Here is a 26,441-nt window from a genome sequence, read left to right on the forward strand (position 1 = left end):
GAGTCAACTTACGAGTGGACAACAAAAATTCTCTGGAGGCGATGTTGTCCATGGCGAGTCTGGAGCGATCTCCTATTGTCGAGAGTCGATGTCCTGCATAATTATTTCCCATGGCTACTATCCTCTATGTAGTATCCATACCTCGAAAAACATTATGCAACGATGGACGGGAGCGATAAAAGCAAGTTAAAGGATGGGGCACTAGACTTCGTGGTCCGAAACATTGGTGCTGATCTTTGTTTCAGGGCACTTTGGCCAGGAGGTACGAGGGGGTCGGGGCCGGCCATCCTTTGCTTCCGCACAGCTTAAAAGGCAACCAATAATGAAACAAACTTGCAAGAGGGGGTAGGGAAAACCCCACCAAAACAAACAAAACGCAGAGGAACCCTGTTTTTTTTTTTAATCTCGTGCAATGTTGTATTGTTTACCAGGCAGTAATTTCCTTGGGAGACAGTGCTCCTCACTGTCAGCCTGAAAGATTTCCTTGAACCGCTGTTTACAGTTAGCTCTGGTTAGACAAACTCGTGAAAGATCAACCCAAAAACAAAAGAAACCAACCAAACGCAATTTCAGACTGCGGTGCAGCCTTTAATTTTGTTAGAAGTTAAAAATGCACTTATATTATATCTAATTTTTAAAAGGAAGTAAAAATGATATTTTTCTAAAGTTAAAACACTTTTTGCTGCTTTTTTCTGTTTTTTGTAATCACATAGTCAAACAGTTCGTGGTAACGAGGCATAAGAAAGAAGCGACGCGGCTCTAACTTATCCATTGTTTACTGAAAGTATTTGTTATTAGGACGAATACATTATTCAGGAAAGGAGGATTTTCTGCTTGGGCTGGGGGAGGAGTTTTCACGGTGAGAATTTTCTGTGTGGATGGAATATCCGGGATTTGAGTTTTCCAGGGGAAATTTTATACTGAGGGAATTTAGCAATATTCATATACGAGACGTCACTATTTACCCTACCCTATCTGTGCCAACTAAATTTAACATGTAAAGATGTTCCAGGGAAATTGTTCAGCGGGGTCAGAAGTAGTGATGCCTCAAGAAATTTAAAAGTCACATAGCCGTTACTCTTTTCTTCTACCTCGTGAATAAGGAAGAAGTTTAACGGCGGTTTCTCAAGACACGGGTGTTATTAATTTTCTTTAAGATATAAGTATTTGTGACGTAATAGGGGCTGCGTGACTTGTTGAATTTGTTGAAGCTGACGCAATAGGAAGTGTTTTATTGTTGATTGTCTATAAGCCTACGAGAGCCAGAAAAAAACCTTTAGGGCACAACCAATTAAGATGCAAACGTAGGCGGTACGTCAAAGTTTTTCTTTGGCTGTTTAAAAACTTTATGGTGTAGGGAAAAATCTTCAAGAAGCCAGGCCCTAGAAACCAATTCCAATGGGGCACTAGAGAGCTATCCCGCCGGGCCACCTAGAATCCGATTTCACCAGACCCCTAGAGACTAGTTCCACCGGGCCCCAAGTTACTAATTCCAACGGAGGGTCTAGATAGCGATTCCTTCGGTGCCCTAGCAGTCAGTTCCTACGGGGCCCTAACATCCAATTCTATCGGGGCGCTTGCAACCAATTCCAAAGGAGGCCCTAGCGAGGAGAGCCACCGGGGCCCTAGTAACCAATTTCAACGGGGCCCAAGCAGTCACTTCCAAAAGGAGGCATAAAATCCACCGGGGCTCTAGCATCCAATTTCACCGAGCCCCTAGCAACCAATTCTAAAGGGGGCCTAGCATCCAATTCCGATGGTGAAAAGAACGAGCGATTCAACCGGGGTCCTAGCAACCAATTCAAACGAAACTCTAGCATCCAATTCTGTGCAGGCCCAAGTGAGCCATTCTATCAGGGATCTAGCATCCAATAACACCGAGGCCCTAGCATCCAATTCCACTAGGGCCCTAGCATTCAATTCCAACGGGGGCAAAAGCAACCATTTCCAACGGGGGCCCTAGCTTCCAATTCAATCGGGAAAATTGGCAACCAGTTTGATCGTGGGCCCTGCCAACCAATTTCAATGGGGGTCCACTATTCAAGTTGGGCATTTCAGTTGTAACTAAAGATAACGTAATCTCATGTGGCATGTTAGAGCTTAGGGTCTGTGGGGAACCCCTTCTTGTAACTGAGGAGGGTACAGACGTGGTTGTTAGGTAATGACAGCACACACGTGGATTTTAAGTGATACCAGCACACGTGTTAGTGTTTCTTAATGACGGTACACATGTGAAAGTCAAGTAATGACGGCATACATGTTGGATATCACGTAATGACGGCACACACATTGGATGTTACGTAATGACGGCGCAAATATGGGCAGTTGCAGTATGGGGATTGTTTTTCTCTGATTACTTAAAAAAACCTACTAAGGTCAGGGGAAAATCTTCAGGGCCTGCCAATCAAGATGCAAACGTAGGCATTACGTAGTAGTTTTTTCTTTGATTACTTAACAACCTAAGGGCGTAGAAGAAAAAACCTTCTGGGCCCGCCAGTGGGGGAACCTTCAAGACGCAAGACCCTAGCATCACATTCCGACGGGGGCCCTAGTGAGGAATTCCGCTGGGGCTCTTGTAACCAGTTCTAACTGGGGCCCTAGCGAGCAATTTGACTGCGCCCTACCAACCAATTCAAACGGGGTCCTACCAGCTGATTTCACCGTGGCCCTTGCATCGACTTTCACCAAAACCCTAGTAACCAATTTCAACAAGGGCCCCAGTAATCAAGTGGGGAACCCCTGTTGTAACTAAGAACGGCACAAACTGCGTTATCGAAGTAAAAAACGTCTCGAAGAAGAAATACGTCTAAAAAAAATATGTCGCGAAGAAAAACAGGTCACAAAGAAAAAATGTCTCGAATAAATTAAACGTATAGAAACATCACAAAGAAAAAAATGTCTCAAAGTAGAAAACGTCACGAAGTAAAAAGGATCTCGAAGTCGAAAAAAGCCTATCGAAGGAAAAAACGTCACAAAGAAAAAACAACATTTTGAAGTTAAAAACGTCTAAAAAATCATCACAAAGATAAATCCTTATGAAGAAAAAAAGTCTCGAAGAAAATACGTCTTAAAAACGTCACAAAGAAAAAAGTCTAAAAAAAGCCGTCACGAAGAAGAAAATGTCTCGAAGTGAAAAATCTCTCGAAGAAAAAACATCACAAAGAAAATCTAGGCTTCGAAGTGGAAAAAACTTCACGGGGAAAAAAGATGGCGATGAAATCACATCTCGAAGAAAATACGTCACAAAGAAAACAAACATCACGAAGAAAAAAACATCTTGAATTTAAGAAAATGTCTCGACAAAAAAACTTCATAAAAAATAACGTCACGACCGTCAAAAACAGCTTCTCGTTGGGTTAACCTAATCTACTAGCATGCACTAAAAGGCTAAATCCTCAAAAAGCGATGCTAGTTTGCATAAAATATCCGTATGAATCACAATGGTTTTCTAGCTATTAAGACAGGTCGGCGCAGGTACAAGTTATTGCGACGCGTTGGTTGCAGTTACCTGGGTTAGTTATTGGTTGGTTGCAGGTACTCTTGCTGTGGGAGGCGTATTTTTAATGGTCAAGTATATTTCTTTGTGTGTCTGACTATGTGTTTGTGTGTGTCTTTTGTCTCTCTATCACCGTGCCTGTGTGTCTCAGTGTCTCATTACCTGTCTCCGTGTCTGTCTTTGTGTTTTTGTGTCTAATTATATGTCTTTGTAGGTGTTTCTCTCTCTCTCTCTCTCTCTCTCTCTCCGTGTCTGTGTGCCTGAGCGTGCGCTTGCCTCTGTGTGTGTTTGTGTTTTTTTGTGCATGATTCTCTGTGTTTGAATGTGGTTTCGACTCTCTCTCTCTCTTTCTCTGTACATGTGTTCCTGGGTGTCTTTTTTTTGTCTTTGAGTTTTTCTTTGGGTCTTCACTGACTCTGTGTATTTGTGTCTGTGATTTGTCTCTCTCCCTCTCTCTCTCTCTCGCTCTCTCTCTCTCTCTCTCTCTCTCTCTCTCTCTCTCTCTCTCTCTCTCTCTCTCTCTCTCTCTCTCTCTCTCTCTCTCTCTCTCTCTCTCTCTGCCTGTATGTCTGAGTGTATGTTTGCATTTCTCTGTGTTTATCTTAGTGTTTATGTATTTAACTCTGTGTGTATTTTTGTGTTTTGGTCTCTCTCTCTCCCTGGGCATGTGTGTCAGAGTGTGTGTTTTTAACCTCAATACTTTTTGTCTTTCGTGAAGTTTTAGGTTTTTTAACTTCTAACTTCGTAAACTTCTTTTTTTCTCTCTGACATTTTTTCTTCAAGACATTTTTCAAACGTCGATGCGTTGTTTTTTCTTCGAGACTTTTTTTCAACTTCGAAATATTTTTTATTTTTGTTCTTCCAGCCTTTTTTTAACTTCGAGACGGTTTTCTTTTTAACACTTTTCTTTGAGTCGTATTTTTCTTCATGATGTTTTTTAGACTTTTTTCTTCGAGACATTTTTTTTATTCTTACGTTTTTTCTTCGCGACTTTTTTTTATCTTGGAGACTTCTCTTTTAACTTCGAAATGTATTTTTTTTACGGCATATTTTTTAAGATTTTTTCAACTTCGAGAAGTTTTTTGTATTCGTGTCGTTTTCCTCTGGGACATTTCTTTTTGCTCTGATGTTATCTAGACGTTTTTCCTGAAAACACTTTTTTTCACGTGACGTTTTTTCGTCGCAACGTTTTTTCTTTGAGGTTTTTTCTTCCAGATGTTTATAAATTCGATAACGTGATATCCACATGTGCGTCATCCTCATATACAACCAAGGTTCCCTCACTTAACTAGCGGGACTCCCCATTGAAATTGGTTGCTAGGGGAGCAGTAAAATCGGATATAAGAGCCCGGTGGGATTGGATACTAAGATCCTTGTGGAATTGACTTTTTGGGCACCTGTTTGAATTTGTTGCTAGGGATCTTGTTGGCTTTGGTTGCTAGGGCCCTGATAGAATTTATCGGTAGTGCCCCGTTCGAATTGGTTGCTAGGGACCCGGTGGAATTACTCTCTAGGGACCCTGTTTCAATTGGTTATTAGGGGGCCAGCGTCTAGAACCTTTCCCCACTGGTGGTCCCTGAAGATTTTCTCTTATACCCTGAAGGTTTTTAAGTAATTAAAGAAAAATCTATTACGCGAGGTTTACGTTTGCATCTTGATTGGCTGGCCCAGAACGGTTTTTCCTTGGTTCTTGCAGGTTTTTTAAGTAATCAAAGAAAAACACTCTATATTATATAGCAGGCCACGTGTTTGCTTTCATTATGTACCACTTACATTTGCGTCGTCATTACGCTACATCCCGCGAGTGCACCGGCATTATGTAACACTCAAATGTTGGCCACCATTACGTAACACTCACATGTTCACCGTCATTACATAATATCCACGTTTGCTCCGTCATTACGTAACTCCCACCTGTGTTTCTCCACGGGCCTGGAGGTCTAGCATGTCATGTGAGATTATGCTATCTTCAGTTATAAGCGTGGACTCTCCACTTGACTAGTGGGCCTGCCGTTGGAATTGGTTGTTAGGGAAATCGATGAAATGTGATTCTATGGGCTCCATTACAAATAGTTGCAATGGCCCCAATGGAATTGGATGCTAGGCCCCCGGTGAAATCAGATGGTAGGACCCAAGTAGAATTCAATGCTAGATACCTCAGTGGAATTGGTTGCTTGAGCCCCGATGCAATTGGTTGCTAGGGTTCCCGTTCGAATTGGTGTCTAGGGCCCCCCTTTGAATTGCTTGCTAGGGTCTCCGTTTGAATTGGATGCTAGGCCCACATTGTAATTGGATGCTAGGGGCGCGATGAAATTGGATACAGGGGTCTGGGTGGAATTGAATGCTAGGGCCCTGGTGGAATTGACTGTATGGGCCCCTCGTTTGAATTGGTTGTTAGGAATAATGTTGGGATTGGCTGCTAGGGCCCTGGTGGAATTGGTTGCTAGGGATTGCTCGCTAGGGCTCCTGCTGGGATTGGTTGCTAGAGCCAGGTGCCTTGAAGGTCCCCCCACGTGTGGGCCTTGAAAGTTTTCCCCCTACACCCTTGGGTTTTTAAGCAATCAAAAAAGTTCTTATACAACACGTACGTTTGCAGCTGGATTGGCAGACCCTGACGGTTTTTTCCTGGTCCTCTTAGGTTTTATAAGTAATCAAAGAAAAAACGCTGACTATAATGTAAAAGCCCACGTGTGCACCGTCATTACGTAAAACTCACATGTGCACTATCATTAGGTAACACTCACGTTTTTGCTGTCATGACGTAACATCCCACGTGATGGCCGGCATTACGCAACACTCATATGTGCGCCGCCATTACGTAATACTCACATTTGCGCCGTCACAGCGTAAAATCCATGTATGTGAATTGGATTTGTAGTTTAATTCACATGCACATTGGCCCCAATGAAATTGTATTTTAGAACCCCGGTGAAATGGGATGGTATGACCCAAATGAAATCGGATGCTGAGCCCCTGTGGAATTGCATGGTAGAGCCCCGTTGGAATTGGATGCTAGGTCCTCCGTTGGAAGTGGCTGCTATGAGTGCTGTTGTAACCGGTTGCTACGGCCCTGTTGGATTTGGTTGCAAGTTCCTCGGTAGAATTGATCGCTAAGACCCCTGTTGGAATTGTTTGTTAGGGCCCCAGTGAAATTGAATGCTAAGGGCTCCATCGGAATGGGATGCCAGGGCTCTGTTACAATTGACTGCTAGGGCTCCCGTTGGAGTTGGATTCTAAGGCCCCGGTGGAATTCCTTTCTAGGGCCCCCTGTAGGATTTGGTTTTTAGGGTCCCGGTGGAATGGCTAAATAGGGACCTGATGGAATTGGATTCTATAGGGTCCCCTGTGGAATCGCTTGCTAGGGCCCTGTTGGAATTTATTGCTCGGTCCTGGCGTCTTAAAGGTTTTCCCTATAACCTTAGGTTCTTAAACAACCAAATAGAAACTATGGCGTAATACCTACGTTTGCATCTTGAATGGCAGGGCCCTTTAGGTTTTTTCCTTGCCCTCGTAGGTTTTTAAACAGTCAATGAAAAAATAATCCCTATTACGCCACCTTCAATAAATTTAACAAGCCATGCAACTCCTATTACAAATCAAACACCTGCATCTTGATACAAATTAATAACACCTATGGCCTGAGGGAATTGCAGTTGAATTTCTTCGTGATCAGCGATGTAGAAGGAAAGAGTAGCGGCCATGTGTGCTTTTAAATTTGTTGAGGTGTTACTAATATTAGAATTGTTCGGACGATACTTCGATGAAGGTTTAGTTTCTGTGGGAGATATTCTCCCTGTTGCAATATTCGATGTAAGCGACTTTCCTTTGGGTCTGGTGGGATTTCCAGGAAACATAATTTACAGAGGGGGCGGGAATTTCCAACTGGATTGGAAAAATGATAAGAAATTAAGTTTTTTCAAAAGATAATACGCTGAAGAGAGTTATGAGATGGAATGCTCAATAAAAAATTTCCCCAGGGATTTTAAGCAGGCACAGAATTTTCCGTGGGGGGGATTTTTCTGGTCTAGGTGGGAAGTATTTTACGTGGGAAGAATTTTACTTTGATGAACGGTCTGCGAGGGGATTTTACGTGGATAAGGGCTGGACTTCTGGTATTATTTTAAAAACGACCAAAAAATATATGTGAAGGGGTTTTCCCCTTTTTAATGCGTTATTTTTTACGTAAATTAGAGCTCTCAAAAATGCTTCTGATTTTAATTAGATGGGGTTTGTGTTTCACGAGTCTTTCTTAAGGAGTTGGACATAAAGTCAAGTTTTAGCGTAAAGAGTGAGGTATTGAGGAAAAGGCAACTCTCGAAGGTTCTTTGTTGCTTTTTACTTTCAGTTTAATTTTTTTTTTTTTTTATTTAATCACTGGTAAGGAAGTAGGGTCTATTCTTTTTGCCTTTTAATATTTTTTGTAATATACCTTGCCGCCTTACCATGTCCTATCAATTTTTCATAGTGTGTGAAAATGGGCAAGCCAAGCTTTGTCTTCTAGGCCATGACAAAAAAAAAAATATTCTGTCTTGCAACTTCTGGGGAATTTTGCATTCGGCACATATTTTACAAGATGAAATAAGCTTGCTTTTTGTAAAATATAACGGAAATAACTATATTTTCCGTATAAAAATAGTTATTATTTGATTAAAGTAACTTGCCATTAAATAGTATATAAGCATCTTCTCAAGGTTTGAGGCTTGGTAAATATATCTAGGAGTGGTGTATATCTATGCATTTGTTGGAAGAATTTGTTGGAGGCAGAAGAATTTGTTGGAAGCTTAAAAAATTGAGCTTCTATGCCCAGATTTCTTTATCCTAAGTGAGATTTGGCATAAACATTGACAGAGGCTCAAGCAGTGAGTAGGAATAAATATTTTAAGGCTTTTAATTTCTGCGAAAATTTTCTGGGCCTGGAAAAGCTCATACAGACTACAGCAACGGCTCATTGGAAACGGTCAGACCGTTCATAAACGGTCAGAAAAAGTTAAATACAGAAACAGTTTATTACAGTCCTTGAAGCACGAAAACTCCTGCTAGACATGGAAATAGCGTACGCGTAGGAATAGGCTAAATAAAGTTTTAGAGACCAAAAAATTTTTTCGGAACCCTTGAACAACCATGACAAGTGAACTTGCAGCAACAAATGGATTGAACTTGGCGGCTCATGTGAAAATGGTTATTTTGGTCATTTTGCTCAATATTTTCTTTACGACTTGACAACATTGAAACTGAGCATTAAGAATAATTTCAAATCTATAAAAACATGTTATCCCGTAATAAAGAGAGGAGGAACCATCCGTGAAATGTTACTAACTGGTAACATTTATCCGTTTATTTTCTTTTCTGGCAATCAATTTAGCTACAGTTGTCTTGAGTCTTGTTGTAGTTCCAACATGACAGATTTCTTAGCTCTAAGCTCTTGCTTGGGCTAGTAGGCTCACTGGCTATGTATAATATATACATAGTATAATATACTGAAGACTATATCTGGTCTGTATTAGGTCTAATTTTAATGTTATTCTTAAAAATGTCTCTTGTTAAATTAATAGTTATTTTAATTGTTAGAATTAATGGATATGAAAATAATGTTGTAACAGTGTACAGGCCTAATAGAGGCTATTAGTATGCTGCTGAGGAATAATATATATAAATCTTTGTAGGAAATACATACAGTAAAAGACTGAAATTAGGTAGAAAGAAAGAAGGCAAAGGTTAAGATCAGGAATACATTTAAAGCAAAGCCTAAAATTATACTTAGAGGTAGCACAGCAAGTTTGGTCTTAGATAAACATGTTGTTGAAGAAAGAATTTTTAGCATCAGAAGAACTTGGTCACAAATGAAAAAGGAGGTAGAATTCTAGTTTAGCTACTTTTTCTATCTCAAAAAAGGGTTGAGTTTGGGAATTGAAACCTTCAGTAGTGAATCCAGGGTCAAAAACATACTCTGGAAAAGTATTACCATGTTTCCATGTTAACAATCTTCTCACTTCTAAGTTTTACACACTTGCCTACTCAACATGTCTATAGCCTACCTATTGAAATTTTGACAAAACAACATTTTACCTTATTTTTCAGTTGTCAGTTTCTTTTCTCAGGTTTTAGTTGTGAAAATGCCAGTCCTGTTATTTGAGTTTAATTTTAAGCCATACCATTGGGTTTTCTCTAAATTTGAAAAATGTATTTACAGATCTTTGATTTGTACCTTGTAGCATATTTACAGTAGCTAAACTAGAATTTTACCAAGACACATTTCAAGACTGGCCTTCCATTAATTTTTGGTAAAATTCTAGACAAGCTAGAGTGAAAAACCAGTAGGCCTATCTGATTTAGCAAAATTATATTTACTAAAACCCTCAAACCTTGTTACCAAGGAGGTATTGAGAAGAATTGTATATATCAGTAAATAGCTAAAAATCTAAGCTATTTATCAATATGGTTATTATTAAAATTATTTAAGATCAAATGCTTGAAATTATTAGTTTATTAACTTACCTACTAGGACCTCTTTTTGAACTTAAACTTACTTAGACTTAGATCCTCCTATGCCTTGGGGCACATAGGGCAGCAATGGTTGACCTCCAACATGACTGTTCTTGTGCCAAAGACCAAAGTTCATTCAAAATGGTTCAGAGACTTGTTGCCTCTTTCTCTAGGGATCTACCAAGTATGCATCTCCAAATGTTCTTCTGCTCCATCTGCATACACTATGCATAGCAACACATCTCTGTCAGAAACTCCCATTTTGGGTAATTGTACAACCAAGGTACTTAAATTATCTGACCTCTTCTATATCAGTGCCTTTGTATTGAATCCCAGGTGCACTAGTCATTGCAACTGCATTTGACATACTTTTTGTTTTATTAATATTAATCTTGAGGTCCATAGGGGCAGCTTTTGCTGCTAATTCTTTCAGATTATGTTGAATGTCCTCTTGACAGTGAACCATGAGAACAATATCATCAGCAAAATTGCAGACATGTATTTGATGCTCAGGATTTAGTTTTATGCCTCCTCTAAAGTGGCAAGCTCAAAGAACATAATCAGTAAGTATTGCAAATAATATTGGAGATAGTAAACATCCTTGACATACACCAGACTCAACTAGGAAACACTCTGACAGCCCATTTTCCATCTGGACTGCACAAACCTGTGAAGCATACAGGAATCTAATCATATTCACAATTTTGGAGGCATTCCATTTGCTAGCAGAATTTTCCACATTGGATACATTTGATTTAGACAGAAACCATGTTGCTCATTAAAATTTTCTTTTCAGTTGCTTAAAAAAAAAGAGACCACATTTTAATTTATGCAAACAAATTATTGGTGAAATATTCACCAAGAAGACAAGGCTCCTGTTACTTCTCTCACATTGCATCATGTTGTAGTAAAATAGGGGTGATCCAAAAACCCATCTCTATTTTCCTGGATTGCCAAAGAAATACGGTCTTTCCCAAAAAGAGGTCTTTTAACCTGCTTTTTGCTATCTTGGAAAGGGGTTAGGTTAAAAAATTAAACTTTCAAGGATGGGTCTACAGTCTAAAGTATTTTGAACTACCTACCTCTACTCCTTCTACATCTAGAGGGTATTGAGCATTGATGACCTTTAAAAATATTTGTGTTATAAAAGTGAAACCTTGCAAAATAGATCTTCAGCTCCAAAGAAGCACAAGAAAAGCGTTTTCTAGCCTTGCAACTTTGCTCAATCCCAGTTTATGAGGTTTCAAAGATCTATAGCTAAAACCAGAGAAAAAGAAACTGAAAGTAGAAAATTAAGATATGATATTGTTCTATAATATGTCTAGGAGAATTACACTTTCACATATTAATCCATGGTCTTCCACAGCCTTTTTTTGTGTTCCCAAGGACAAACTTCATGAAAATGATTCATATTAATGGTGATAGAACACAACTTTGCTAAACTCCTGATTCAACACAAATCTAGCTGCAAACTTTATTCCCTAAATTAACTACAGCAGTCCTATTCTTGTACATAGGACTTATTTAACTGGTATGCTGTACAAGGATAGACCATTTCTAAAGCTCTTCTATTTGCTGAATCATAACCTATTGCTCTGGAAGTTCCTCTATCAGCTGAATTATAAGGTCACTTGCACATAAGCTATAATACTGAGGAATAAAGGACAGGGGGAACAGCAACTGCCTACTTATAATCCCAAGTAAGTTGCTTCCTACAGAAACCAAGCTAATGCTTCTAGAATTACCACACTCACTTTTATCACCTTTCTTATAGAAGGGTTTAAATGAAGTTTTCCTGAAAGTACTAGACACTTTTCTTCTTTCCAAAATCATGTTCATATCCATCAGTAACCTATCTCTAATTCATTTACCTTACTATCAGCATATGAGGTCCTATTATTTCGAAATCCTTTTAGTACTGTCTCTATTTTTTCCCAACAGAATAAATTTTCCTTCACATCTGAAATGGCATAAACTTTTTCACTCTTTTCAAAATCATTAGCATTATTAACTCTTTTCAAAACTATAACTATATCATGTTTTAGCATATTCTGAAAATGTTCTGTTATTCTCTCTTTAACTTTTTCCTAATCACTAAATATGGCCTTATTCCTATCTTTAACTAGCACAAGTTTAGATTGACTGTTTGTTCTTAGTTTTTTACATGCTACTAAAATATTTTACAATTATGCCATTTGGCAGCGTCTTCCAGATATTCAGTAATTTTATCCATGGCCTCTGCTTTGCACCTCCATAATTCATATTTAACATTTTTCTCTACTTTTTTTTTACATCTCTCTTATTCTCATATGATCTATCAGTTAAACACTTGTTTTACAAACCCCTCCTCTTTTCTGCTATGCTCAAAGCGTTTTCACTAGTATTCCTAGCTGCATCTCTAACTTTCCTCTCAAAGATACCATCTGCTACTTCAGAAAGTATTGCCTAATTTATTCCATCCTTTTTCTATGTTGTCAGATTTTAGACTCTCTAATTTAATATTGAACTGTTCCTTGAGAATTTCTGTCTAATTCTCATTCTTGAGTCTACCAATATCATAACTTCCTAGGAGCTTAAGATTAACCCTAGATATGGCTAGACAGTGATTATTGCTCTTAATATTAATAACTTTACAATACAAATTTTTATACCTTCCAAACTGTAAACAATTAATACCTTCCCAACCCAATCAAGGCTTACCAGCATCCTTATTCATCATGAGCCCAATTCCCTGTCTATGCACCTTATCTTTCTTGCTTGAATAAATAAGATTATATATCACCTAGTTTCACATTTCCTGCACCTGGGGTATGAGTTCCTGATATTCCTAACAAATTCAGTTCAAAACATCTGAATTTATTGTTCAAAATGTCAATCTGATAGGTTTGAGGCATCCCATAATGGATAACATAGCTAGGAAGAGGTATTTCAGCCCAAAAGGAGCACTTCAAAGCAGACACTGGATCGATCAGATATAGTAAAAATTGCTATGACATTTAATATGCTATAATTTCCCTGAGGGGCTTTACTCCTCAAGCTCATCCTACAGCAACTTTTCAGTCATGGTTCTGATTGTGGAACCTTGTCAAAGGTCCACCCTGTTGCCACTATCAGGCCATGCAAGTAGGATTATCCTTTTCATCATAGGGATGGAGGAAGGAACTTATGTCAGAACAGAGGCCTGCAATCATTTGACAACACTGGATCAGCTCCACACTAATCACTACTGTTGCAATTGTATTCAAGCCCCCTTTATGCCTGTATAAAGCCCTATAGAAAAAACGTTTTTGCATGCTGACCAATGATCTGCATTGCATATATACTGATCTTCTGATTCTCTGCCTTCAGCCAGGAGTGCCATGCATGGTTGGGGGCAAATCATCTAATGCCCCCCATGTTTTTCCCAGGTTTCTCCAGGTACACATTGGAGCTGGATCGACTGTGGCTGAGCTTAAAGGGTCACACCATTGAACCCCATTTCAAACCAAATAACCAGCAGCACCAGGACTTGAACCCCTAACCTCAGGATTTCAAGTCCAGAGCACTGACCACTTGGTTATGACAGTAAAACCTTATGCTAGGCAGTAAATTTGCTGATTTTGTTGGTTTGCATACATCATTGTAACCTGTAAAAAACAGCAATTAAAACAGTAAAAAACAGCATTAAAGAAAAGGGGCTAATTTGTAATTATAAGATTAGCAATAATTGTATTTGAAAAAAACAATGGCAGATAAAATGACATTTATTTTTAGCTAGTAAATTAACAATTTCTCCAAAAGAAACAATTTCAAGCCAAAGAAAAGCAACAGAGAAAATATTTCGTTATGTTTAGAGCCATGGGCAAAAATCAGATAAAGAAAAAGAAGAAGAAAGAAATATATCATTCAATGCTCTTTCCATTATAGTAAACTATGTTGTTGAAATTGAAAGATTTTTTCTTGTGGGTTTTGTTTGTTTTCATGGGCTAAAAAACCTTTCCCTAGATAAGTCATTGATTAGGGGCCATCTTTCTATAGTGGTATAATTTTTATAGGCACAGATACAAAATGAGTTGAAGGTAATAGGCTTGACATTGCTTGAGCAAGATGTTTGACTCTTGTTGATAGAAGATTATTGCCAAGTGCCAAGAACCATGTTGTGACCAAGATGAATGCATAATTGCACAAAGCCTTCACTGATACTGGAAGTTTCAGGGCCTCCTTACTTTCTGGTTATAAGCTCGCTTAAGTGTTTTGTGTAGACTTGAAAATATTTATTGGTCCCTATCCTGTACATATTTATCACCCTTCTTTTTTCCTAAGGCCAAAATAATTTCAATTATTTAAGTAATATGAAAATTACAACTTGGAATGTTATAACTTAAAAATACAACCATAATATTGCAATGTTGACTGATGCATTCAGATGTTTTGAACTAGACTTGTTGGAGTTTCAGAAACTCATATTCCAGGGGTAAGAAGCACAAAATTAGATGATATAGAATTTATTTACTCAGACAGGAAGGATGGGGTGCATAGACAGGGAGTTGGGCTCATGATGAATAAGTATGCTGCTAAGCCTTCTTTAGGTTGGGAAGGTATTAATAATGGGATGCTAGTCATTCATCTTATGACTAAAAAGTGGAGGTGATCAGTTATATTATTATAGGTACATGTAGAACCAACTAATGGAGATAATAGTGACTCAGGTGAATTGAATTTACAGTTACAGGAACAGATATACAGGATCTCTGTTAGAAATATGGTTTTTATCAGGGAAAAATGCTCAGGTCAGTAGGAATTGAGATAGATGTTTTCCAAATTTAGGTAAATTTGATGTAAGAACAGAAAATAGTAACAGTTATTTACTGCTGCAATTTTGGAGGTATAACATTCTAGTTGTAAACAATACAGTATTAGGTCATATAATGACTCATAAGCTAACATGGTACTCACATAATAGTAGGATAATCAATTTTATTGGTTGTCTTATTGTAAACTAGTCTGCTAGGGCCAGTAAATGATTGTAGGGTATTCAGCAGTCCTGTTATTGATGTGAAAAGTAAAGGCCACTATCCAGTAGTGTCTAGGGTTATTCTAAAGGCGAAATTAGGAAAGGTAATTGCCTTCCAGAAAGTTACGACCTTGTTAGACTTCTGGATGAGAATTTGAGACAAATTCTTCTGGAATAGATGTATACTAAGCTAGGGAGTCTAAAATTTGGAATAAATAGATTATGGATTGAATAATTTTAAAAATTTAGTTGGAGAAGTAGCAGATGGTATCTTAGGGATAAAATTTAGAAACGCACCTAAGAATATTAGTGAAAATGCTTCAGGAATGTTAGAGAAGAGGAGGAGATTGCACAAGAAGTATTTGAGTGATATATCAAGTGGAAATAAAGGGAATATAAGAAAAGTAGAGAAAGCATTAAAATATGAATTAAGGTTGTGTGAAGCAGAGACCATGGATAACATTGCTGAAGGTCTGAAAGATGCAGTCAGCCAGAATATTAGTGCAATATTGTATTGGCATGTTAAAAAGATTTACAGGGAATGCCTAATCTGGACTTGTCATTGTTAATTGTAGCAGTCAGTCCACGATTTGTAATAAGACAAGACTTAGACAATACTGTGCTGAATATTTTGAGAACATCCTAAATTGCTATAAAAGTACAGGAAACAATTTAAAAATAATAGAATGTGATACTTTTGTAGTGAGGGAAGTCCATCTTGTGAGGAAGAACTAGGTATAGTACTGAAAGGATTAAAACCCAGAAAAATACCAACACTTAACACTCTGTAATACTATTCTTTTCTGTATCAATAATTTACCGTAGGTCTTGTTAATTCAATACATTTAACACTGATACTTAATATACTTCTGAAATTATACTCTAATATCTGGCATATTTTCTTTGGGACTAATCAGCATTATTTCATCCTTTTGACATGTTGATTAAGTAAAAACCTACTCATTTTAAGGAACATTTTTGATCCAAAATCAACCAAAATTAATTATTATCTAATTAGCAAAATCTCTAATTAGCTAATTAGCCATTTTCATATTCAGCACAATAGTGCTGCCTAAGTATAGAGTGAAGTCAGCCCTATGTATTTTTTTCGCCAAGGTACTGTGTATGGAAGGAGTTGTTGTAGAGACTTTAGAGGGGGCTCACTCGATGGGACATTAAAAGTTCTAGTGCCCTTTTTAAGAGTCAAAAGTGATTGGGGGTCAAACTATCCACCACACACGCCCCTTTTTTCACCAAAGATTTATGTTAATAATAGTCAGATGATCATTTTGTTCAGCATGGTTGAAAGGTCCAATGATTATGTCTATCAGGATGGCATGACCCACTACAGCCATTTGGACAAGGGATGTAAACTAGTCCTGTGCAGTTTGCCCATTGTTTACATGTAGTACTTGTTATTGGGAAAGGGGGGCATGTTTGATCCTTTGTGTCCAAAAAGGCTAAGGGTATTTAGGTAAATGTTTTGGGGAATGTTAAAGGGAGTGTTGAACCAAATCAAAATACATTATTTCCACGGAGGTTGTTAGAAGGGTGTATCTGCGCAATGTGTAACAATATCATAGAAACAGGAGAGAGTATTAAGTTGAAATTCTAAAATTTATAGAAGCATTTTTATGGACCATATGACGTACAAATAACAGTTCAAACGGGATAAGTAGTTTTATTAGACAGTGAAAGCAATGATAAATCTCTGGATATTGTATGTGATTGAAATATACAAAGATTTTGTCACTGTAATAAATGGATTTATCCCTATTTCAGCTGTTATTTATTACATCAAAGATTTACTACAAAGTAAAGTACCCAAAACATTTAGAGCCTTACAAACAAGGGTGAAGATAAGACCTTAAGAAGACCTTTGCAGACCCAAATCCGAGCAATGGATCTTTCCCAAAAAGTCTTATTCTTGAAGTGTCATAACTATTGAAATTGATTAAAAACTCTTATGCCTCAATTTTACCCAAATTTTACCAGGTTCTGAGAAGTGTGTTTTGCTTGTACCTTCCCCCTCCGTATTGCATTTAAAGGGTAAATTTACAGCCAAAATTAGGGTTTGGAAAGGTATTTCCAAGTCTCCATTTCATGTCATTTTTATTTAAAAGGTATGCTCGACTTCAGGTCTAACTTCAAAACCAAATCTGGCTCAGATCCTTTGAATTGCTTTGCCAGTGCCTATAGTTTAAGAGGAAGCTTACTGTTAACCATATGTAAGATGGGTCTTCAAACCTTGCAAGTAAAAAAAATGGAGGACAAGGTCATATTCAGAATTTGGCTCGTTTTGTTTTCTGGGACCGTTTCACACCAAAAACTTCAAAAAATAGCCTACATCCAAAATTGATTTATGTACTTTTTTGTTACGTTTAGATGAGTCAGATTTTTTTTGTGGGGGGGGGGGTCTCAAAACCTGCTCCCCTCCCTGACTACAGCCTTGATGGAGGGAATAGGAACTTGGAAACACTTTCTTATCCCTAACTTGAGATGTTGATCTATTCATGAGAATTTTATTCACCCTGCACGACAATCTTCTAAGCCAGGAAATATATGGTGTTTTATATAATTTTGCTTTATTTTCACTGTCCCTTCCAATAGAGTTTCAGGAGGGTGTATGGTATTAGGTTAACAAAATTTTCAGGCATTACCTCCATACGTCTGTAATCATCTGGTGATTAACTTATGGTTAGTGTTTATAATGCTCTAGCAAAATCACTACTTTGTGTGTCTCAATCTAGGTGTAAGAAAAGAAATCCCAACTCATTATCAATTGATCTCATTATAAATTTCTAATTCAGGATTTATAATCTGTATCAACTTAAAATCAATTCTAATTTGCATCCTAATTCTGCCATAGCTTATTAACATTTGTGCCTGAAAATCCTTTTTTTTAGTATCAGACCTTACCCCTGTAGATAAGTCTTTTGATTCATTCCTCGACTGTTTGCATCTATGTTGTATATATTTTTCACAAATTTTTGTTTCAGTGTTGTTGCTTATACCTCAATGGAGCATTGCCATGAAGATGGAAAGCGAAAACGCATCTTTATCTAAACTAGTGTGCTATTATTCTGTAGAAAAGACTGTTTGGCCTTTGCTTTCTCCTCTTTCTATTGATCCATTTCTCTGCACCCACATTATAGTTGGTTTTTTGACCATTCAAAGCGGTTCACCTTATATTTCCGAAACTCAAAGGAAAGTTTGCCTTGAGATGAAGATACTAAAATCTAAAAATGAAAATCTGAACCTGATGCTTTCTATTGGTGGTCTGGGAACTAATGGTTTTGGAGAAATGGCACATAATGAAACGTCAAGGAAAAGGTACTTTATCGAATACACTGTTTGTCCATTCTGAAGCAGTAGTATAATCGTAATTGTGCATGGAAAACTCGTTTTGAAAAGCAAGCTTTCGAATACAAGCTTTTTGTTTAGTAATTGCCCTTGATGTTGCTATGTATTTTTGTTTTGTGATCGTACTATGCTTAAGTCAGCAAAAGGGTATGTATTAATGCCTAGCACAAGTATGTTTTACTTTAACTTTACTGTTGTGCTTTTCTTGCTTCTTCTATCTATATACAGGTGTATGTTATTTGGAAATTCCTTGGAACTATTTGGGGGAATTTCCCAGGAAATGCTCAGGAATTATTTAGGAAAATATTCCAGGTATATATTATTTTTAACCTAGCAATAAATAGCTAAGCAATAGTCCTTCATTTCCATCTTGTAAAATGTAAATATTGTTAAAGCTCGTATTTTTTAATAATTTAAGGCCTTTAGGTTAAAGATTTTCTACAATAATTATATTGATCATCATACATACACTCGGGTCCAATTCTAAGGAATGATGGTTGTTAAAGGATAATCTCTCAAAGAAGAGGGCGCAAAAGAAGTGTTTTCTTAGACTGTGACTTTTTATTGTTGAAAGTTTAGGTCTTCAGAGAACAATTTGGGGGAGGTTTCTGGGACGTATTTGGAAATTTCCAAGATTTATTTGGGGAAGATCCGAGAACTATTTGGGCGAAATATGCATACATATGTTATTTTTACCTAACAATAAACAGACAGATAAGCAATGGTCCTTCATTTCAACCTTGTTAAAATGTAAATAATGTTACAACTGGTATTTTAATCAACAAAAGCCTTTCGATTAAAAACTTTCTAGAATAACTATATTGATCATCATGCATAAATTGGGTCCAACCCTAAGGAAAGATGGTTAATAGAGAATAGTTTATCGAAGAAGAGGGGGAAAAAGATGTGTTTTCGTAGACTGTGATTTTTATTCAGATAAAAATTTGCGGGTGATTTCTGGGACTTATTCGGAAATCCCCAAGATTTATTTAGCGAAAATTCTCGGGAAATTCGGAAGAACTGTCTGGGCAACATATTTACACCCGCGTTATTTTTACCTAGCAATAAACAAGCAATAATCTAGCAATAAAGTAGATTAAAGATTTTCGAAAATAATTTTGTTGATCATCATACCTGCTCTATGTTGCATACCTTCCCTTAGGAAGGATGTGTTTTTAGAGGATAGCCCCTCGAAGAAGAGGGGGTAAAAGAAGTGTTATGTTAGACTTTGGAGAACTATTTGGGGAAAATCACGAAAACTATTTGGGCGAAATATACACGCATATGTTTTTTGCCTATTTTTACCTAGGAAGAAATAGCTAAGCAATAATCCTTCATTTTCATTTTGTTAAAATGTAAATTATATTAAAGCTGCTATTTTAATCAACTAAAGATTAGAGGTTTTTAAAATAATTATGTTGATCATCATACATCCACTCTGGTCCAGCCGTAAGGAATTATGGTTATTTGAGGATTGTTCCTCGAAGGAGAGGGGGAAAAACTGTTTTCTCTTAGACTCTGATTTTTTGTGTCAAGGGACAGGGTTTTCAGGGAATGGTTTGGGGGAAATTCTCTTTCTATTTTCTGTGTGCATTACATGATCGATTGCTTCAATCCTGTTAGTTGTAATTTGAGTATGTGATTTCACTTTTAGTAATATGTAAAAGAAAAAAAAATATGGTCAACCTAAGGAAAAAAAGTTCAAGGTCTTAAGAGCTTTAGTTTCGTTTAATTCTGGCACAATTACATTTTAAAAGTTCTCTTCTGCATGAATGAAATTTTGTAGAGGTTTTGTTTACTTGGGACGGTTACACTTTAGCTTGGACTCCTTCCTAATTTTTTTTTATCTATTTTCTCTGTTGGCTCTTTTTCCATATTTTAATTTTGCTGCTGTTATTTTTTTGTTGCTTTTTTCTAATTTAATTATTATTATTTTTTTCTGTTTGTGCACTTGTAAGATCATCCCTCCGAAATATCATACTGTGGCATTTGAAGGGGATGTGTTTATGGTAATTTTTGTTTAATGATTGTTATTAAATAAATTAAAGAAAATATGGCTTTATTCCATAATCGAGGAAACCTGGAGAAATTAAAAAGGATTTATGGTATGCGTTTGATTTTTAAACTTGAACTAAGCTGCCATTGAAATCAAATACATCGTGTTAAGATGATTGACAATTTGACTGGCCTGCACCCAGTGCCGTCCATTGGACCCACCCTCTTTCCAAAAAACTTCTGGATGAAATAAATTGTATTCAGAATTAATTTATATGATTTTCACACAATCTGCGTTGTTTTTTCGACATTTGTGCTCTCTCCTCAATAAGTAGCCTACATGCTTTCCTAATGGCAGGAGCGTAATTTGCTATGAGACAGAGTGGGGACAACTGCCCCTCCTAGACCTCAGTTTGCCACCCCAGATGAAATTTGCTTTCTTCAAAAATCTTGTCAAAATTAAGATGAGCCTGCATAATTCAAGCATCCACAGAAAAGGGTCAGTTTTCTTACTACATCTTTGCCTTTATACTACTATATGGTTATTGGGAAAATAAGCTCCAACTATGCCCCCTCCCGTCCAGGATTTTGACGGAATTAAGCCAATGCCTAATGGCTGTACAACAACTCTTTATGAGTAAACGTTTGACTTTGTTAAAGTGTCGTGCAGATTGACATCATCTGTGTTAGAACTGTGAAAAAACATTGGTCGCTCATTCACAAAGAAAAACAAATCTATAGAAAAATCGCTTTAAAGGCTGTTTTAACGCTTTATAAGATCGTACGGTTGGTTTAATATTTGAAAATATTTAATTGGCAAGATAATGTCTCTTTGTTCAAAGAAATTTTTCTGCATCAATCAGAGACACTTTAGTCATATAAAGTCTATTTTCCCTCCATTTTTTAGTTTTGTTGGGCGCCACGACGTTTCCCATTTTTTGTTTTGTTTAATTCTTTGCTCAAAAGGCTTACTGATTTAAGAGTTGCATTTTGCGTAAAATCGTTTTTACCCCTTTTAGGATGCTAACATTTAATTTTTTTGCTAATCTCTTAGAATGCTGTAAGTAGTATCTCCGTAGGCACTACAAGTCGACCCCTATCCTGGTTTACCATTGGAGTTACTAACCCCTCACGCAAATACAAGTGGGACCCTATCCTGATGTGCTATTGATGTTACTAACCCTTCCTGTTGGCTTAATACGCCCTGCAACACACATACGTCCCACCGTTCCTGCAACGCACATACTCCCATGTACCATTGGTACTAACTGGTACTAAGTACCGGTGTACTAACTCCAATAGCACAAATAGTACAAATATACTAACTTCAATAGTCCAATAGTCCTTTTACTTTGGAAAAAAGGAATGCTGTTTACAATGAAAATACTGCTGTTGGTAGCACAATTACAAAAATCTAAAAAAAATCGTGTGTAGACACAAATGGCCGATGGAGGGACAAAACCAAGTATATTACGGGGATACCGATTCACTTTTGGTAAAAGTTAAAACTGAAAACTCATTAGAAGATTTGGAAAAATGTATGCACATTAGCTTTGGAATGGACTTTACCAATTAGGGCGAGTCCATTTACCCTGAGCTAGTGAAGCGCCAGGCCCCAAATAAATTATTATTAATAAAATCCGAGACGGGGAGCGACTTGAACTGCGAGGGTGTGCTTGCAGGTCCAAAGGTGTACTGCGTGTAAACACATCAAGAGGAAATCAAAAAGGTCTGCAAGGGGATGCCTAGACGCTATGTGAAAGAGAATCTTGACATGAGTGATTATGGAAACTGTGTAGAAAGTAGTCTAGTTTTAAGAGGGAAATTCATGGCAATTCGCTCTTTAAAATATAAAAACTGCACAGTTAGAGTGGAAAAAATGCTATGACATCCGTATGGGATAAAGTCTGTGTATGTGTGGGCGGTGTGAGGGTGCTACCCCATGGGCATTATCTCACTTGGGACCGAGAGTTTTGCCTAGAATAAAGACATCGTCATGGTGTGGAAAAAATTCAGTTGATGGTGGATGTAGAAAAGGATCCATTTTTGTATCTTTAGGTGGAATGGGGCCCTTTTTCCCTGTCTCAGCAGCGCTTTTATGCTCCTAGTAAAATAGAGTTGTTGTATGTCGGTTTTTCTTTTTCGTATAATTGATTAAAAATTCGTTTTCATTATTTATTCTTTTTTCATTCTTTTTTGTATAATTGATTAAAAATTCTTTTTCATTATTTACATCGCCCTGCGCCTGCTGTCAGCCCGGGTGGGGGAGGCCCGACCTTTGCCGGTGGCCGCTGAGCCCTTCAGGGGTTGGGGGGAGGGTGGCGGAGACCCCTCTCTAAGTGTTGTTGTAAATGTGATTAGTGCTTTATTAAAAACAATTTTTGTAGTGCCTTTATTGTAAATTGAAAAAACATGTATTATTCTTAAACTTTTTGTGTTGTCGAAAATTGAAAATTATTGTTTATTCAACGGATAGATACATTCTACAGTTAGTTGTATTTTGACATTAAGAGGAGTATGTACCAATTTAAAACTCGATTAAAATTGTTCCTTTGTGGGCCATTGTCACTATTGAAAAACTTAACTCTTTTTCGATTACAAATATTACAAGCTGATCTTTTGACTCTAGATGAGATTCAATGGCGTCACAATGGACCATGCAAGTACATTCTACTTGAAACCTGTTTTTTTGTCGCTATGAATGTCCCATTTTATTGCAGTAAAAGAGAGGTAATGAAGTTGCTAGAACTCTTGAATCCCTCCGTTAACAGAATTGTTGTAGGAAAATTTGAACGGATCGGGATAGTGAATTTGTTAATCCTGAATGTAAAGAAGGTTCTGTTAAAATATAATACAATGCCGTATCATAGTCATAGGCCTATAAAGGCAGCATTGGCTGAAGGGTTGATAAGAACTATTCGAATTTTAATTTCAAGACATTGTACATTGAAAAATGCTGCTGTTATTATTCATGATTTAGATAAAATCATGTTGATTTATAATCAACTCTACCCCTCTTGAAATTAATTGAGAAGATGGCAATACACTCCACATTTTTCTTACACAATATTCCAATGGACAGGGAGGGAAGCGGAAAAGAAGAAATTCAATTTTGGTGATACTTTAATTTTGGTCGAATAAGTCGAACTACTGATGTATTCGAAAAGGAGAACTACTTACAGTCCACTGGAACTTTTTAAAGTATCCAGAGTCTTAGACGCTAGACCAATAGCGTATCGTCAACATGACATGAAAGATGATGAAATTCTACGTGGTTTTTATTATTATGAATAATAAAAAGTTAAAAACAGTGGAATTTATTTATAAAACAGAAAAGATATTAAAGAGTCGTACTCATAGGGGCAAGAGGCGGTTGCTCGCTAGTTGGCTAGGATACAATTCTGATTTTGATTCTTATATATTTGCTGAAGACATACGCAATGCCCAATGATTTCTAAGTGACGTTTTTATCCAATGTTTCTGATCCCCTCTACAATGATTCGGATGAAACAAGTGATTTTTGGACAAAACCTTCCCCGCCATCTAAGTCAACGAGAAAAAGTGTGAAGTAGGCATTATCGATTGTATTCTCAAAAATGCGTATGATATCCTGAAAAAAGATCGTACAGGTCAGATAAAAATAAGACCACACTTTGGGAACTTCTTGTCGACTATGAGAGGATAGAAGAACTTAACTCTGGTGAATACCCCTAGATCACACTAAAATACAAAAAATTTGGAACTATGACCAATTTGTGTTGTATAATCAGTAGAAAATCTCTGCTCGTAAGAATGGTGCATTTCAATTTGATTATTCAATTGAACATGGCAAGATTTACATTAGCTTACCATCGACTATGAGATGACCCATCTCAATGTTAACCTAAGAGATGCTCTTGGTTTTTAAGCAGAATACAATCAATGATAAAAACCCTGGAACTATCAGCGGAATGAATTGCGTTATTTTTGCAGACTACCCACCCGGTATCGCCTCGGATAGTTTTATATTTCTATGTCCATCCTTTGTTGAGACTTCGAGAGTTTTCAATAGAAATGTTCCCCTCCTACGTTTTCTTGACCGAAAAACCGCCCACAAACACGTTCATCACTACAATATAAAGTATCTTTAGTATGTTCCTGTAAACAATTCGTATTTGGAACTCTGTCAGTTATTATTAAGAAGTGAATTAGGTGATCCTCTAGCAATAACAAAAGGTTTGTCTGTGCTTATATGTCATTTTCGACCCATTCAACAACAACGAGATGGATAATGGAAAAATACATTTGTTTTTCCTGATATTGATTGCCATGTTACTAATCTCAGACCATGACAATTGGGACATTAAATAGACTATTACGAAGGTCGTTTGTCAATGTCAGGCTATGGTCGTAGCAGTTGGCTTGATAAGCTGTTTTGTTTTGCGCTACCCTGGCTAAAAATATATATTGTTCCGGCTTTCGCGGATTTTCTACTCTCTAAGCTACATGATTTTGGGCGCTGGCAAAGTTGTGAAAGAAAGTGTCTCACAAAATCTCAGGTCCAGCGCACGATCGGACAGGCTATAGAAATCACGACGAAGTTGAAAAGGTCTAGAACTCCTCATTGCTCATCGGTCTCTATTCAGGACAGAAACCACTCATCGAATTCATCTAATCACTCATCATTCAAACCCCTCATCGCTCATCGGTCTCTGTTCAGGTCAGGAAAATGTTTGATCGAAAAAGGATTTCTTTTCCTAGACCGAAATGACCTATCTACCACACAAGAAATCTCATCCTACAGTCACCTCATCTCTAAATTTTTTCAATGCTGAAAGTGTAGATGCTATTGTGAAACATGGTTATTATGAACAATTCTACCCACAACAACTGCTTTCTGAAAACACTATTTTCAAACTTATTCCAATGAAGACTACTTCATAGATTTATCATCAACATTTATTTATTTAAAATTGTTGCGAGGAAAAAGTCTGACAATAAAACTCCCACCACTATTGATGGATTTTTCTGTGAAAATTGTATCTTACAAAATTTGTTTAGACAAATATGTGTCTACATAAATGGAACCTTCGTGAGCATTAGCAACAATCTATCAAACTAGGCAAGCTACATACGATTTACGTTGTTGATTTCAATTTCCCATAAGATATTGAGAGGTCTGGCGATGAGTTATAACTGTAGGTCGAACGTTGATACTGACAGTTAACTCACTTGGGTGGTGAGCAGAAAGTATCATTTATTTAGTATATTAAATCATGAAATATTTAATATACATCAGTGGATGCCTCCCAATTTTAAGACTGACGTTAAGCTACAACTCGCTCCGTCCAATTTCATCGTAAGCAAAAGACTTGATGCAGCACCCGATACAAATGTCAATTTCACCTCGGCACTACTTCATATACGAAAACAACAGATTATAAGTTCTGTTGCTTTTGCAATTGAAAAACTAAGAGTCAGGGGAAATAATGTCAAACTGCTCTTTCCTCTCACAATCTGGGTTAAGCACTTAAACCGATTCTTCATTTATTAACGGCGAAATTCCTGCAAAACATGCTTTGGCATTTCTAATAAGTGCCAGTGCCATAGGATCATGAGCAAGCTCATACGAATTTGAAATGTTTGTACTTTCCTCTCGTGTGTTTGAAGTAAATAGAATTCCTCTCTACAATTTATCCTTTGATAAATCCCTTAGAGCCCAACATGAACTGACAATGTAATCCTTGGATCGAGATTCACAACTATTTGAAAAGGGTATAACCGATACAGTGTCTGCAAAAAGTCATGGTATAAATGTAATGGAATTGTCTGGTACTCAAGATATGAGTATTGTCTGAAGGGGTACTGTTAGTTTAGGGTGTACCTTTGTAAAACCATTGACAGAGAGTGTAGTATGATTCTCACTAAATCAGTTTGAAATCTGTTGGGAGATTACCCCCGATAATAGTGTTCTATGAGACTCGGTGTGCAATCCTATTAGACTTGGGGCGCATTTAGGTATGCCAAGTCAAGGTCACATTTTCTATAATATAATTTAAATTCAATTTTATAATACCTCTTTGGGAAGTCAATGATACTGTTATGATTATTATTGTAAAATTAACATGTTTC

General features: G+C 37.2%; 1 protein-coding gene across 2 annotated transcripts in view; it reads left to right on the plus strand.

Moving 5' to 3' along the window:
* Nucleotides 1-8,709: 8,709 nt before the first annotated feature.
* LOC136039589 (chitotriosidase-1-like) overlaps nucleotides 8,710-26,441 on the plus strand; it is a 48,328-nt gene continuing 30,596 nt past the window's right edge. Inside the window, exons 1-2 of one of the 2 annotated variants that reach the window (XM_065723449.1) lie at nucleotides 8,710-8,815; nucleotides 17,972-18,305. In XM_065723449.1, the coding sequence (XP_065579521.1) occupies nucleotides 8,803-8,815; nucleotides 17,972-18,305 (347 nt within the window). In that variant the 5' untranslated portion in view covers nucleotides 8,710-8,802. The remainder of the gene's footprint in view (nucleotides 8,816-17,971; nucleotides 18,306-26,441) is intronic. The other variant, XM_065723450.1, reaches the window with a different exon arrangement.

This window comes from Artemia franciscana, chromosome 19 (genome assembly GCF_032884065.1).
Source record: "Artemia franciscana chromosome 19, ASM3288406v1, whole genome shotgun sequence".
NCBI lineage: Eukaryota > Metazoa > Arthropoda > Branchiopoda > Anostraca > Artemiidae > Artemia > Artemia franciscana.